Raw genomic sequence first — 14,174 nt, forward strand, 5'->3', positions numbered from 1 at the left:
CAAACAACACTTTCAATAAATTACCAAATAAATGTCAACATATGCAAACAAAAAGCCTTACTGCGTTAATCACCCGTCAAGCAAATTTAAATTAAAAAAAAAATTAAAATTTTATCTATTTTTTCACAATAAAAGTAACAGATATATGACAAGATAGATAAATTCTACCAAATGGTGTCACCCCGCACTCTACGTCGACCAGGGGACTCAGTTGGCTATTCGCGTGAATCCCCAACTACCTACCAAATGGTAGTTGGTAATTCAGATATTCCATGTTAACGTTTATAATATAACAATATTATGTGTTTTCTATAATATGGAAACACTCCGTTCAAAATAAATCGACCAGGGAACTTATTGGTTATTTCCAGAAGGTATAGTTGGTAATTCGATTTTTGCATATCTTATCTTTATTAAAGTCTCATCCATACATAAGATTTACAATATTTCAATTACAAATTGTAAAACATAAAATCATAAAATTGCCTGTATGGTCATTCTGATAAGAATTATAAGAGACTAATACATAGTTACAGGGGAGACAACTCCTCAGCCCATATTGCAAATACTTCCAATATGTACTGAAGAGTTACCTCTCTTTTCGTGCTACTTGTATCAACAGTTAAAATCTAAAATACCCTTGCTAATCTGTTAATCTACACAAAAGTCTTATAAAACCTTGACAACTCAATACTATGACAAAATATCCTGTTATCTGAAAGATAATTTAAAATATGGGTCTAACTTGAATCAGAGTAAACTGAAATTAATTAACAAAGGTACTTTAGTCTGCCATCAAAGTTAGTTAACTAGAACATAAAAATGTTATTGTAAGTTACACATAAAATAACACCAAGTAAGTAAAAGAAGAAGTTTTACTAAAATTACAAAAATACTATAAGATAAATGTTATTTATATAACAAATTATTTCTTTCTTTTAAAATAGCGCATCAGGTTTTGGCAGTTTCCCTTAAAATATCCTTGTTGGAGAGAACAAAAATAAGATTTTCCTGGTTATTGAGATTAACAAAGTTATTATCTATTTCCATGGATTTAGAAATTAACTATAACTATTAACTATTAACTAATGAACTTCTGGTAGATAGTTAGGTATTCGCGTGAATAAATAACTAGGTCCCCTCCTTTAACCCGTGTTTAAAATGTAAGATGTGTCTAACATTTCATTCTGGTTATAATGGATTGATAATGGATTGAATTACCAACTACCACATATCAGCTAGTAGGTAGTTGGTTATTCGAATATCCAACTACCAACTACGTACCAAATTGGCGCTCATTGTGAGAAGAAGGGTTCAGGCTATCATCCGGGCACGTGGCAGTTACACTTGAATTAGTATAGAAATTGGGCACATCACCGCAACGGTTTAAGCCAATGCCATACTGGCCCCTGACGGCCACGTTTTTGGACGAGAGTCGATTGCCTTTTATTGTCGTAAAAGAGAGATTTTAAGTTACTGCAATGGTAAATCTGCAACGTAATGGGCAAATGTAAAGATCACGTATTTTTTCGGAACTGGTGCCTTTTACAAAAATAACATTAATTTATAGAAAACAAATCACACTGGGCATCTGACGGTCATGATTTCTTGGACGAGCGCCAAGTGGTGCCTTATATTGCTGTTAAAGTAAAAGATATTGCAATAGCGAATTCGCAACGAAATCGGGGCAATGGGTAGATCTCATTTTTTTCTCCAGAAAATGGTGCTTTTTACGACAATTACTATACATAAGAGCATACCGTGTTTCTTAATCGAACTATAAATGCCTTATCAGGAATGGCCGTTAAAATATTCCAAGCTATTACAATGGCCAGATTTCAACGGTATAAAAACAAAGGGTAGATCACAAATGAAGTTTTAGCAAGAAATATAAAGGTGAACGTTACACAATTAATGTTTTGTATGGATCTGATCTTTCATGTCAAATACAAAGCCAATTTAAAAAGTTAAAACGTTGACATAACCTGTCGGCACGTAAATGAATTACGATCATATTTATGAAACATGAAGACCATTGAAGCTCATTAATTATACATTGTACTGCAATATTTTAGCATGGGATGCACGCCTAACAAGAACATATTCTTAAATACTATACATTAAACACATTAGAAACACCTCGACAAGAGGAGTAATTTAGTCAGTGACACATGTCTTAATATTGAAATAGTGAGTATATTGGTATATTTATTTTTCTCCAGACGCAAATGATATAACTATTGGCAACCATAATCATGTAACTTTAATATTATACTTATTATTTCTTGAACAAAAGAACGCTGTGTCGTCTTTCATTTGAACTCTGTGGAAAAAAGGGACAGCTGGCGACTATTGAAATGTCCAACACAATGTTGTTTCTTGGAATTTCATTGAGTCCGAACTACTCAAACAATGAAAACGTATGCAGATAGGTAGGACAACTTAATCCTTCAAACTGCATTAAGCAGTTTCACACGAAACAATAATTGGCTTTAAAAAGGGCTATGGGCTTTAATTTGCAATGTCTGCAAACATCTTAATTGAAGTCGACTGTTATGAATGTGAAACCTATTTCTTTTATACTTATTAAAACACTCTTTTGCAAAATACCAAATGTGGAAAGCAAGTTATTGGCATGAAGCCTTGCATCTGCCACCCGAAGACATAATATATTATCCGGAAAAGGGTTTTTATTCTTTACATTAATACCATGTTAAAGTACTCTAGGGCTGCGTTTCATAGAAAGTCCTAAGTCTGAAATCAGTCTTAAGACCAAAACTGAGACAATTTTTGCGTTTCAAAGAAATTGTCCTAACTTATGACTCCTATGTTATGACTCTTTTCAATTTCTGAATAGCAATGCTGATGGGCATTTACACATTGAGAATAAGGGTATGTGTTTGTATTTCTTTACTTTTCTCAGCAGAATGAATTTATTTATTTGTCTATAGTATTTGACTGAAGATAAAATGTTTATTGAAACGGTTATTATTTAGTCCTAAAGCTGGTTTTATGTCATTAGACTTAAGATATACTTAAAGGAATCAAAAATCATATTCTTTCGAAACGAAAACATTTCAGAAGGAAAGTTGGAGCATTTCTCGTGCATCATTCATATTCCACGTTTTCACATAATTTTATAGTTTTTAAATAAGAATGAAGATTGTGCAGATATTCCAGATAAGTATTACTTGACATGAGTTTTCATCTGTGCAATGGACCAGCTAAATATCATTTTCTCCCGATGAGTTTCATAAAATTTTATATCAAATGGCAACGCTTGTCAGGCACGACATGCACATACAAAAGATCAAAACAATCCGTTTGTAACGTAGTGTCCATACAAAGTAGTACAGCTGTGGAGAATGTTATAGAAAAAAAAATATTATGAAAAACTAACAAAAATGTTTTGGAATGAATCTTCCTTTTATTTTCAGATACACACACACACGGTTAAAAATAATGATTATCTGAATATTATTAATTCTCTAAAATCATATTTCACAAAAATAAAACAAATCCTAAAGTATAAAAAGCATACGGAATCATACGGTGACAGATGCATACACAATGTCAAACACAAAAAATCGCATAAGATATTAAAGAGAATACTGAGGATAGTCTTCAAGTTGTTATTTCCGGAGCCATTTTGCAATTTAAGAAGAGTCCCTTTATGAAATTTAGGTAGAGCCATTATGAAATTTACAGAGGGCCATTTTTTAATTAAAGTCAAAACATAGGATCAGTTTTTGATTTCAATCAAATATTCCTTTCTGAGCAAAACAACATATACTTGAAGATTGGTATTTTACCTATTAGAGAAAAAGAGTAATTCGCAGTTGTTCAGAACATTTGTTTTGGTTTGGTCAGTATTTTTGAGTTGAATGATTCTGTAAGAATTGTCCAGATATCAGAATACATCTGTTCTTTTATTGCAGCGATATTTTTAAAAAAATATATTATAAATATAGATCTATTATTTTTCAAAATTTTTATGACAGATGAATAAATCTATATTGAGACAAATTCGAATATTATTATATATATATATATTTAATATTTAAATATATATATTATTATTCAAAAACAAATATGGCGTGGATAATAGGTGCATCTACCATATACAATCTATGACAAAGAACGAAACAAAAAAAAAAAGAAAGAAAAAAAGAAGTCAACAGGAAATATTGCAGAAATATTGTTGCTTTATTAAAAAAAAATAATATCTACAGGTATAGCATATTTCCAGTAACCTATGTACATATAAAAATGTCATTCACTACTCAATGTGTTTATGCAATAAGTTAGATAAACGTTAGAAGAAAGACATCAATATTCAAACATCTTTACCGAATGAATAAATGAAAACGATGTCATAAATGTTAAAACTTCAGTGGTTAAAATACGTATATATAAAAGGATAATCATTTTTGTTCTATAAACGCAGGATTAATTTTCATCAAGTGGTTTGAAAATAAACATGCGATAGCTACGAGTGAAATATGATAATTTTCATACCACAAGATGAACATAAACCCTGTATTTATAAAAAAACTTTGATTTTTCTGATTATAATATACACTTTTCTCTTTTTAGACATCACAATTTGATACCAGTGAAAATACGTCAAATGAAAATACGCATTTGTTTTATTAATATTTCTCAATATTCCATTTGTAAGTATATAATAAACATGTATACATTATCAAGGTAAGTGAATAATAATGAACATAAAAGGATGGAATTAAAATGAAAATTTACATGTAGCGTCGACGTAAGAACTTGAAAATAAAACTAGCTTTTATAACATACATAACATATCAAAGCAACTAGTACTTGTTAATCATTTAATCACGTAGACGCTTTATTGGACAAGTATAGATTATGGCAAATAAACACTGTGTAGAGTGACCACACTATACACCGTTGGCAATTTTTATCTCTTTAAGCTTTAAAATAAAACATCTTTTGCGACAAAAAAAATATCTAAATAAAAATGAACAAAAAACAACTACATTACACTAACATTCTATCAAAAACATGAAAATTGTTACATCAATCTTTATCTCAATAAGATTATTCGCAATTTACATATTATTGTCAGAACATTACAAATGACCAATCAACATAATCATAATAATGATAATAATTAAAACAAAAGGAAATGACTTATTTCATTTACGCGGTTTCTACAAATCTCCCGTTTATAAAGGTTGATATTTACTAGCATCTTGTAAGAGGCATTGATAAATTTAGGCCATCCAGTATGAAAAGTGTCCTATAAAAATCGTAATCTACATTTGTTATAATGGTAACAATGTAAAATGTTAATGCTATTCAACATCATAATTTCAGTCAACAGTAAGATATCATGACTTTTTGCTCTGTTCCTTTGTCTTTATTTCTTACCTTAACTTCAATTTCTGTTCCCCCGAAACGAAAACTTACACCGACTTTACGATCGCAGCCACCTGTCGTGTCAGGCATTGGTACGGTCACTGTTCCGATTTCGATACAGCCTTCATCAGCTACAAGTACAGGATTTCGATCTTTAGTACAAAAGAGGTTCACTGTAACTTCAGTTAGGAATGGAAAAATTGGATGAAAAATTTGTTCTGGTTGCTCTTCACCAAGCTTGACTGTGTCTCCCTCTCGAACATGGACATGAAACAATCCAGGGAATTTTGCGTTTCCATACGTAAATTTCATCTTCCTCTCGGCAATAAGCGCCGGATTGTGGCCAAACATAACAGCACCCTTCAGTACAGCTAGACCCGCCTCATTGGGAGTAACAACCTTCTTCGATGGGAAATTAGATTTTATTTTTTCTTGCAAATGGTACGATTCGGAATACCCACCGACCATTAGAATGACATCGCATGCGTCAACATCTGGTTTCATAAAAAGTTCCTTAAGGTGTCCAACGATGTTTTCCACGGACTCTTTGAAAAACGAATTCATTATATCAATATCGAATCTCAACTTGTCAACAACAATTTTTATGCCGTCCTTGTACCTTGTCTCGGCAATTGTATCTTCAGGCACTTTTCCAGTAATTTCTTCAGTAAGTGTTTTTAATTTGGTCGGAATCTTTACCATCACTTTTTGTACGCCTTGTGTAGGAGGTTTAGTTCTCTTTTTTAATTCGAAACTTTTCATAAGATCAAGATAGTCAACCATTGCAACTTCTTTAAATTGCTTCACAACAATTGGTCCTATTGAAATATTAAAGATATGATGTCATTATGTGTGTGTATTACCTTTTTAGTATTGCAAGGTAATTAAAGAATTATATGAAAATATTTTCTTTCATTTACTTGATATTAATGTTACTTTTGTATGAATTGTTTTGCCTTTAATTGAAAAGAAAAATAATCCTACAAAGCTCGGCATTTGTGAAGTCAAAAGAAATAAACAGTTATTGTTAAATTAATGTTTAAAATATCTGTCGATAAACAATGAGCGATACATAATACCATACATATTATTATAGGAAAGAAAATAAATTATCAACGTATTTATCAAATTCAACATGGGATAGTTCAAGTAACATTAAACCCTTAAAAATACAAATGTAAATGTATATACAGTAGAAACACTACTTAAGACTTCCCAAGAATTAAGACCTTACCGATACTAAGATGTTTTCGTTAGAGACACTGACAAATTTAAATCCCTGCATAATTTTTTCGCATAAGGTTTTGAATTTTCTGAAACCTTTTTGTAAACCCAGCCAGATAGATTCCTCATATAAGAGAAGTAAAATTTCCCCGGCGGAATTCCCCCAAATGAAAAGTGGAAAGAAAAGGGGCAAAAGGGTTTTTTAAAACCCAAAAAATTTGCCGCCTTTTGGCCCCCAGGAACCCTCTCAAATAAATTTAAAAAATTTGGGTTTTTGTCCTTTATTTCAATAGAAAATATAAAATTAAAAACAACACCCTTATTTACTATCAAAACCACCATTTTTAAACCCTTTTCTTTATTTTATTCCCCTTTTTTTGAACCCCCAAAACAATGATATTTGGGAATAAAGCCCTTTTTTTTCGGGCCAAAAAAAAATGCTATTGGATGCTTTTAAAAAATTGGAAATTTTAAACAAAAAAACAGTTTTCTGTTTTCTTTGGTTTACACCCTTTTGTTTAAATTTAAAAAAACCCCCCAAATTTTTGAAGATTTAATTTTTGTTTTTGGGTTTTAAGTGTATTTTGGGTTTTTTTTGAATTTAAATTTAATTTGTAAAAATTCCAAATTTTATATTTAAACCCCAAAATAAAAGAATGTTTAAAAACCTTTTTAATTAAGTTTCTCCAGAATTTTTGTTCTGCATATCAGATTTAAATGTTTTTAATGGTTTAAAAAATTCTAGCATTTAAAAAGGGGGTGAAAAAATAAATTTTTTAGATCACATTTACCCCAAAATTTAACCAAAATGTTAAAATATTACAGCCTTGATTATACTCGTAACATCCACTAATGAGGCAATCCCGCAATAAAGACGACTTTGTTTAAAAAAAGTCAAACGAGGACCAAATACCTAAACATATGAAGTTTGTTTTTTACATAGATCAGCAGGGGCACTTGAAACGGAAAGATATGGAAACGTTTATTACAGAATCTTATCTGATATAAATTGAAAATAGTATGTTTGTGTTATTCTTAGCCCGATTTTGAGTGAAAAAGAATTCATCGCTTTTCAATTTTCGGTCATTTATCACAATTAGAATAATTATTCTGGAATGACCGAATTATCTGAAATTTTAAACACACATTATTGGTTTTGACCTACATCAAATGGAACATTAATCTCGAAAAAGTCAGTCATGTCAAAAAACTTCTGTGGAATCCATTTAAGACCCGATGATGGTTTTAATAGAGGGTTTTACTGTATCTCACTTGTGAATATCATACATCATTTTGAATTATAATACCTGTAATTTCGATCAAGAAATTTTCGAAGGCTTGGTCAACTTTAGTTCCACCCCAATCACCGCCACTGGCTTTGTAGATTTCTCTGAGACTACCATCTGAGGATATTTCATGCACTGTTATATCTACTGTACCGCGTGTAAGACAATAAATGTAAAGACTATAAATTACATTTAACAGAAAAATTGTCAACCAGACTTTGCGAATACTAACATAAATATTAATACTTACTTATAGCGTTTGTGAATGTAATTGTCACATTAAATCGAGTAAAATGCATATAAGAAAACATCATTTATATACGTTAGTTCAAAAGTTGCATCTATGGTCAATTCGACATTGAAGAACTTTAAAAAGAACACACATATATGTCACTGTCAAGTTTCAACAAGTTTTATTTAATGGGCAGAATATCATTGAAGCGGGCAATAATTTTTCAAACTCATGAAAGTGTGATTAAGTGGAGTGAATATAAACGCTAGCTTATGATCACGTGATTCCATAGTAATTTATGATCGACAATTTAAAAAAAAGGATGAGTAGTGACGCAGTCAGTATAAGTGTCATTAGCATGAACAATTTTCTTCTTTTTCTCTTCCGTACCTTTAATATATTACGCTTTGAAAAATATAACTTTTTGACAGGAACGTAACGTGACACGCACATGCTTAGCATAAGAACTTCAACATGTTACATTTTGTTTGATTTGGCTTATTTTGATCCAAAAATAGCTTACTTATCAGGTTGAATGAGACTGAGAGGATTTTTGATTTGCTCGTTTTCGTTATTGACTAAGCTTTTTTGTGGACTTTTTTCGTAATTTACTACAATAAATTCAGGTCAAATGGCGCCCATAAAGACAGATAAGGTAAAACAGAAATCGCTTTCAAAGAGAGGTAAAAGAATTGACTATAGTCAGTTGAATGAATTCGGAACCGATGACCAGGGATCCTAGTGGACACAACAACATGTTGACGACATGCATGGAGCGGCCAATGAGGATTCAGAGAAACTGTATACAGAAAAAAGGAAAGGAAGACGATGATTGTGGGATGGACTGGGGGACATTCTGAAGATGAGGAGGGAATTGCCGTTACGAAGTCTTTTTCAGTTGTTAAAAAGAAGAAGTTAAACTCACACAAAAATAAACGAGCATAAGATAAGCGTTGACAATTTTTGAAGACTTGACAACATAAACATTCAGAGACTGCTGACTATTATTATTGAAGATCCTATTGATGCTCGCCAAGAGATAATATCATTACCGATATGGCTATAAGTGGTAAGACATATCTACAGCGAACATCAATAAGGTATGTGTGTCAATTATTACTACTATTTAGGCAGTGGCTAAACTTTAGTTGCAAAAATACATGGCAATGGGAAAATACAAAAAAAAGATAAGTTAACATAAAATAAACATAAATGAACATAAATAATGGAATGTTGAAGTGGCATTAATCTTGATGATTTATTTATAGTAGTTATTCTTAAAATTTATACATTTAATTGATAGGATAAAAATTTAAGATCATATGTAGATTTCTTCGTTCCATTATCGGGATTACTTTGATAAATATGCTTTAATAGTGTTCCTATAATTAACTTTAAAGTTTAGACTGTGGAAAAATTTCAGTCACAGAAAAACAACTGTGTTATGTGATATTTATATAATGCCCTATCCTATACATGTATGTGTATGTAAAATATATGAAATTACATTAAAACATTAAATAGCCCGAATATCCTGGATAATTTTAAAAATTCGTTTAAATATAATTCCTAGTCTCAAACAACATCAAATTGCAAAAATTGCCTTCTCAAAATACATGTATGAAAAGAATGAAAACAAAACAATTATAATTAAAAAAGGAATCGGAACATTTAATGTCATGACGAACAAATATATATTGTAATTATTTGTTGTATGTGCAATCTTTAACAAGATTCTTTAAAATGATATTAATTTAGTATGTAATTTTGCATTAAACAATTCGGTTTTTAAAACAAACCTCCTGCATCAAGAATGAGGTATTTACTCCCAGCTTTCATCATTGCCAGAGAGTCCACACCAGGAATGTGCTGGCAATACAGAGAAGCAACTTCTGGTTCCAGGGCAATTTTCAGATTTTGACCATCTATTCCGGCCTTTTTAAGACAACAAAAAAATGAATTTTACTTCATGACTTAAAAAGTAAAAGATGCGAAAGGATATAATTTTTATAGATCTAATGTAAACAGTAATTTACGTGCTAGCTTCTTATGTTTGTCACAATTTGGTTTAACACCGGGTTTCAAAAGTATTTTAGTTTATCTACCGACGGGAAGTAAACCACTAAGTTATTCTTCTCAAATAACTGCCAACACCTTCATATGAATCGCAGGTATTGTAGGAAATATTTCATACACAGTCGTTCAGTTCTTTAGTGAAACGAATAACGTGTACCTTGCCATGGGCTTAACACTAAAACCTCGTTATCCATAGACTTCACTTACTTAAATAGCTAAGCGGATTGGCTTAACTCTGTTAAAATATGTATGACAAAGCATTTACAATCGATACAGTATCACTAAAGTATATGTCATATAATTATATAAATTTATGAAATACACTTGTAAATATAGGTATAGAAATACGCATGTAAAACATTGATTATGCTAGCGTGTCACAGACCTGTACCCAAAGCCCATAGTAATAAACACTGATTCGGAAATTGACACGCAAACAAAATAGGTGTTGAATGTTGACATTGCTCTTCATTAGTCCATTGAGAAGAAAGCATAGTTTCAGTCGTTTTGTTTCGATTGACCAGGGTCAAATTTACAAAAAAGGAAGTTATGAAACTGAAGAAGATATAGAGCTTCTAGATATTAATAGTTTATATATATATTAAAAAGTTAAAGAGGCTAGTATTGTATTTCTGTAAATAAGCAAAATTTATATTAGTTGTGTTAGGCCATGAATTTTTCAGAGAGTACCTGTCAAATTCGTTTTTTTTTTCATTTAAGGTATAAGATGTTTAAATTATGTTTTAGAAGTAATATCTTTTAAATTTATTACGATTAGAAACGGAAAAACATAAGTATAATATCTTACGTATTAATATGGCTTTGAAGCTTTTAAAGTTCCAAACATTAACTTCAAAACAAAATAAATTCTTTAACAACATACATTTTCAGCAGCTGATCGCATGAACTGTTTTGCGGCATCATTCAAGATTGCAGGCACTGTTACTACCCAATGTATGTCTGATTCTCGTATGGCTTTGTCCAACAGACTCGCACTTATTGTTTCAAAAAGGTAATCTTTCAGGTATTTAATCGAGAGACTGAAAACCACGTTTGCTGACAAAGATTTTCCTGTGACGTCTTTAATTTTGAAATTCTGTCCCAAACTCTTAAATGTTAAAGGACTGAACATGCTTTAAAAGGAATATTTCCAAACTGGACAATTAACGCTGCAACAAGTGTTTTATTCAAAGATAAATTGAATTAAGATACTATTAAGCTCCAAAAATATAGCATGCGTTCAAGGAAATTTATGTATAATAAAAAACAAAATAAAAGATTTACTATCACTTGATTCATTTTAAAAAATGAGTCTGAAACTTCCAATACAAGTATAAATAATTGTTGTATACAAATCATACCCCTACCAAACTGAACAAAATCGTTAGAAAACAGTTGACTCGGTAATGTATAATGGAAAAAAAGACATAAGAAATATTTGTCTTGATATATAAAAAGGAAAGTAAAAACTGTATAAGAAAACCAGTAAAAACAACAATTATCAATTCAAGATTGAAACAGGCAATATACTTATTTATTATCACAAACAAAACAAAAGCAGTATATCATACTTCCCCTAATGAATCCATTAATGTGCGTATTTTGAAAAATTTTCTACCTAATTTTCATTTGACGTATACAGAAACATATAAAGTTAAGATTTTAAGAAAGAAAACGGCACTTGATAAATCAAAAGTTTCAAATAGGTCAGTATACCAAATATGTCTTACCATCTTGTCGTACAGCTGCATCTTAAATTTTTGAAAGAAGAAGTACTTCGTATGTTGATTTTCTTCAGCTAGTAATGCATATTCTGTCTCGGCGTCAAAACCAAACAAATGAAAGGTTTCACCATCAGGCTTGATCAATATTGAAGTTGGGGCTGAACGAAATGATGTAAGTTAATAGGCTTATGACGGAATGCATGTAATACAATAAAAATTAGGTTGATAGTATTTAAGCGACCTTCACCTTTTATTGTATGTTGTAAAAACAATTCTGTGTTGTTCGAAACTAAGTATTTCTTTAATTTCATTTCGGAAAAGCTCACCATATCACTGTTAAGTCCGATAAGCTGTCTCCCAAGAATTATTTTAACGCGTTAGTGACATTCATCTGTTAAAATAGGAGATCGGGAAACAAATCTTCCGCTTTACTAATTTAGATATAGAGATCGATAGATTAGAAAAATACAGATTTTGCATATTTACAAGGTTGCAACTTGGAGAAGAATTGAAGCAAATTCATGGAGATTTATTTACTGTATATACAGACTTAGCTGTACCATATAACACATGTGCCAGATGGGTAAGGGAATTTAAAGATGATAGAAAGATGCTTACTGATAAGCAACGTCCAGGAGCACCAAAATCGAAGTCGCGAATGTAGAAATCAGGTAGACAATGATCCCAATGTTTCTCTCCGTGAAATACGTTCAGACTTAGATGCTTTGATCGGTACAATCCACAAAGTGATTCCTGAAGAATTTGGACGAAGAAAGATTTCTGCAAGGTTAGTACCCAATGTGTTGACACCAGAACAGAAGAAAATTAGGGTTAGTTGTGCCAAGCAACTTTTGGACATGTTCGAACCTTATGGACCTGAAAGGATATCAGACATAGTCACTGGGGACGAAAATTGGATATACTTCTATGGGATCCCAAACAAACGCTCTAATTGATGTGGCTGCCAAAAGATGACCCCAGACCCGTGGTCTGTAAACCTGGTTTTTTTAGAGTCGGAAGAGGCTTTATACATTTTTTTTTTCTACCATGAAGGGCCGGTTGCTGTAGATGTGCTAACAGAAAAATCAACCATGACTTGAAGATGTTACCGATAAAGTGAGCTCCTGCAAGCGGTTTCTAAAATAAATGACAGTCACCCCATTACAGGAACCTCCAGAATCATGATTTTGCATGACAATGCTAGTGCCCATAAAACAGGGGCCGTCACTCAGTACCTATCACAGAACCATATTTCTACTCTTTCCCATCCTGCCTACAGTCCTGACTTGGCCCCATGTGACTTCTGTTTTTTTCTAAACTAAAGGAACTTTTAGCAGGAAACAATATACCCGTGCCCAAGACTTGTCAAAAGCGGTGAATGCAGAATAACGGGGTATACCTTGAGAAGAGTACCGGACAGCGTTCGATAAATGACGCAGACGGATACAACTGTGTATAGAGAGACGAGGAGAGTACTTTGAGGGACTGTAAAAAGATAATCAAAATTGCTTAATAAAGACCAGAGAAAATAAGGTATTTTCATTAATAATTGAACACCCCTCGTATCAAGGGGTTTCGTTTTGTATTGTGTATTTTATCGTCGGCAATTTTCATTTTCCACCTTAATTCTTTTGGTTTGACGATTATATAAAACTATTTATTCAAAAGTAACATTTTTAACCTTTAGAAAAGCTGAAGGTCACTTCAAGTTTTAGACTGGAAGAATCCTATTTAGGTGTTGTTTACAAGCGTGAGATACATGACTGGATATTAATTATATTTTTGAAGGTAATAACACGTTCTAGAACACAATATTATATTTCATTATGTTAGTGTTCATACTTAATCATTTAGAACTTATCAATTTTTTTTCAAGCAATATTTCATAAGTATATCATAATGATGCATTTGTAAGATTCTATCAATAGAATAGAAACATTTCGTAAACAACGAATCGTCTCAAAAGAGTCAATGTCAAATCATTATACGTTATTGAAGACACAAGTTTTCAACGTTATGTTCACTAATGTCTAGAAGATCAAACTTACCTTTCAATGACACAGCTGATTCTAATCCGTACCCTACTTTTGCAGTCACCTTTGTCGGTTCCATTTCATATTCATGTTTAAACGAAAATGCCCAGCTAGAAAACGTTGTTCCAAAATCTAATGCTGCAACCACAAGCGGATTACCATTGGACATGTTTTTTTTTTTAATTTGATAAATTTGAGCAGC

General features: G+C 31.6%; 1 protein-coding gene across 1 annotated transcript; it reads right to left on the minus strand.

Moving 5' to 3' along the window:
• Nucleotides 1–5,011: 5,011 nt before the first annotated feature.
• Nucleotides 5,012–14,141, minus strand: LOC132725239 (heat shock 70 kDa protein 12B-like). Its single transcript, XM_060710334.1, has 5 exons — nucleotides 13,988–14,141; nucleotides 11,946–12,097; nucleotides 9,939–10,074; nucleotides 5,410–6,215; nucleotides 5,012–5,029 (listed from the first exon to the last, which is right to left on the minus strand). Exons 1-5 carry the CDS (start codon nucleotides 14,139–14,141, stop codon nucleotides 5,012–5,014), a joined length of 1,266 nt encoding a protein of 421 aa, XP_060566317.1.
• Nucleotides 14,142–14,174: the final 33 nt, after the last annotated feature.

The sequence above is a fragment of the Ruditapes philippinarum genome, unplaced genomic scaffold (genome assembly GCF_026571515.1).
Source record: "Ruditapes philippinarum isolate M1 unplaced genomic scaffold, ASM2657151v2 ctg394_1_1_1_1, whole genome shotgun sequence".
Taxonomy (NCBI): domain Eukaryota; kingdom Metazoa; phylum Mollusca; class Bivalvia; order Venerida; family Veneridae; genus Ruditapes; species Ruditapes philippinarum.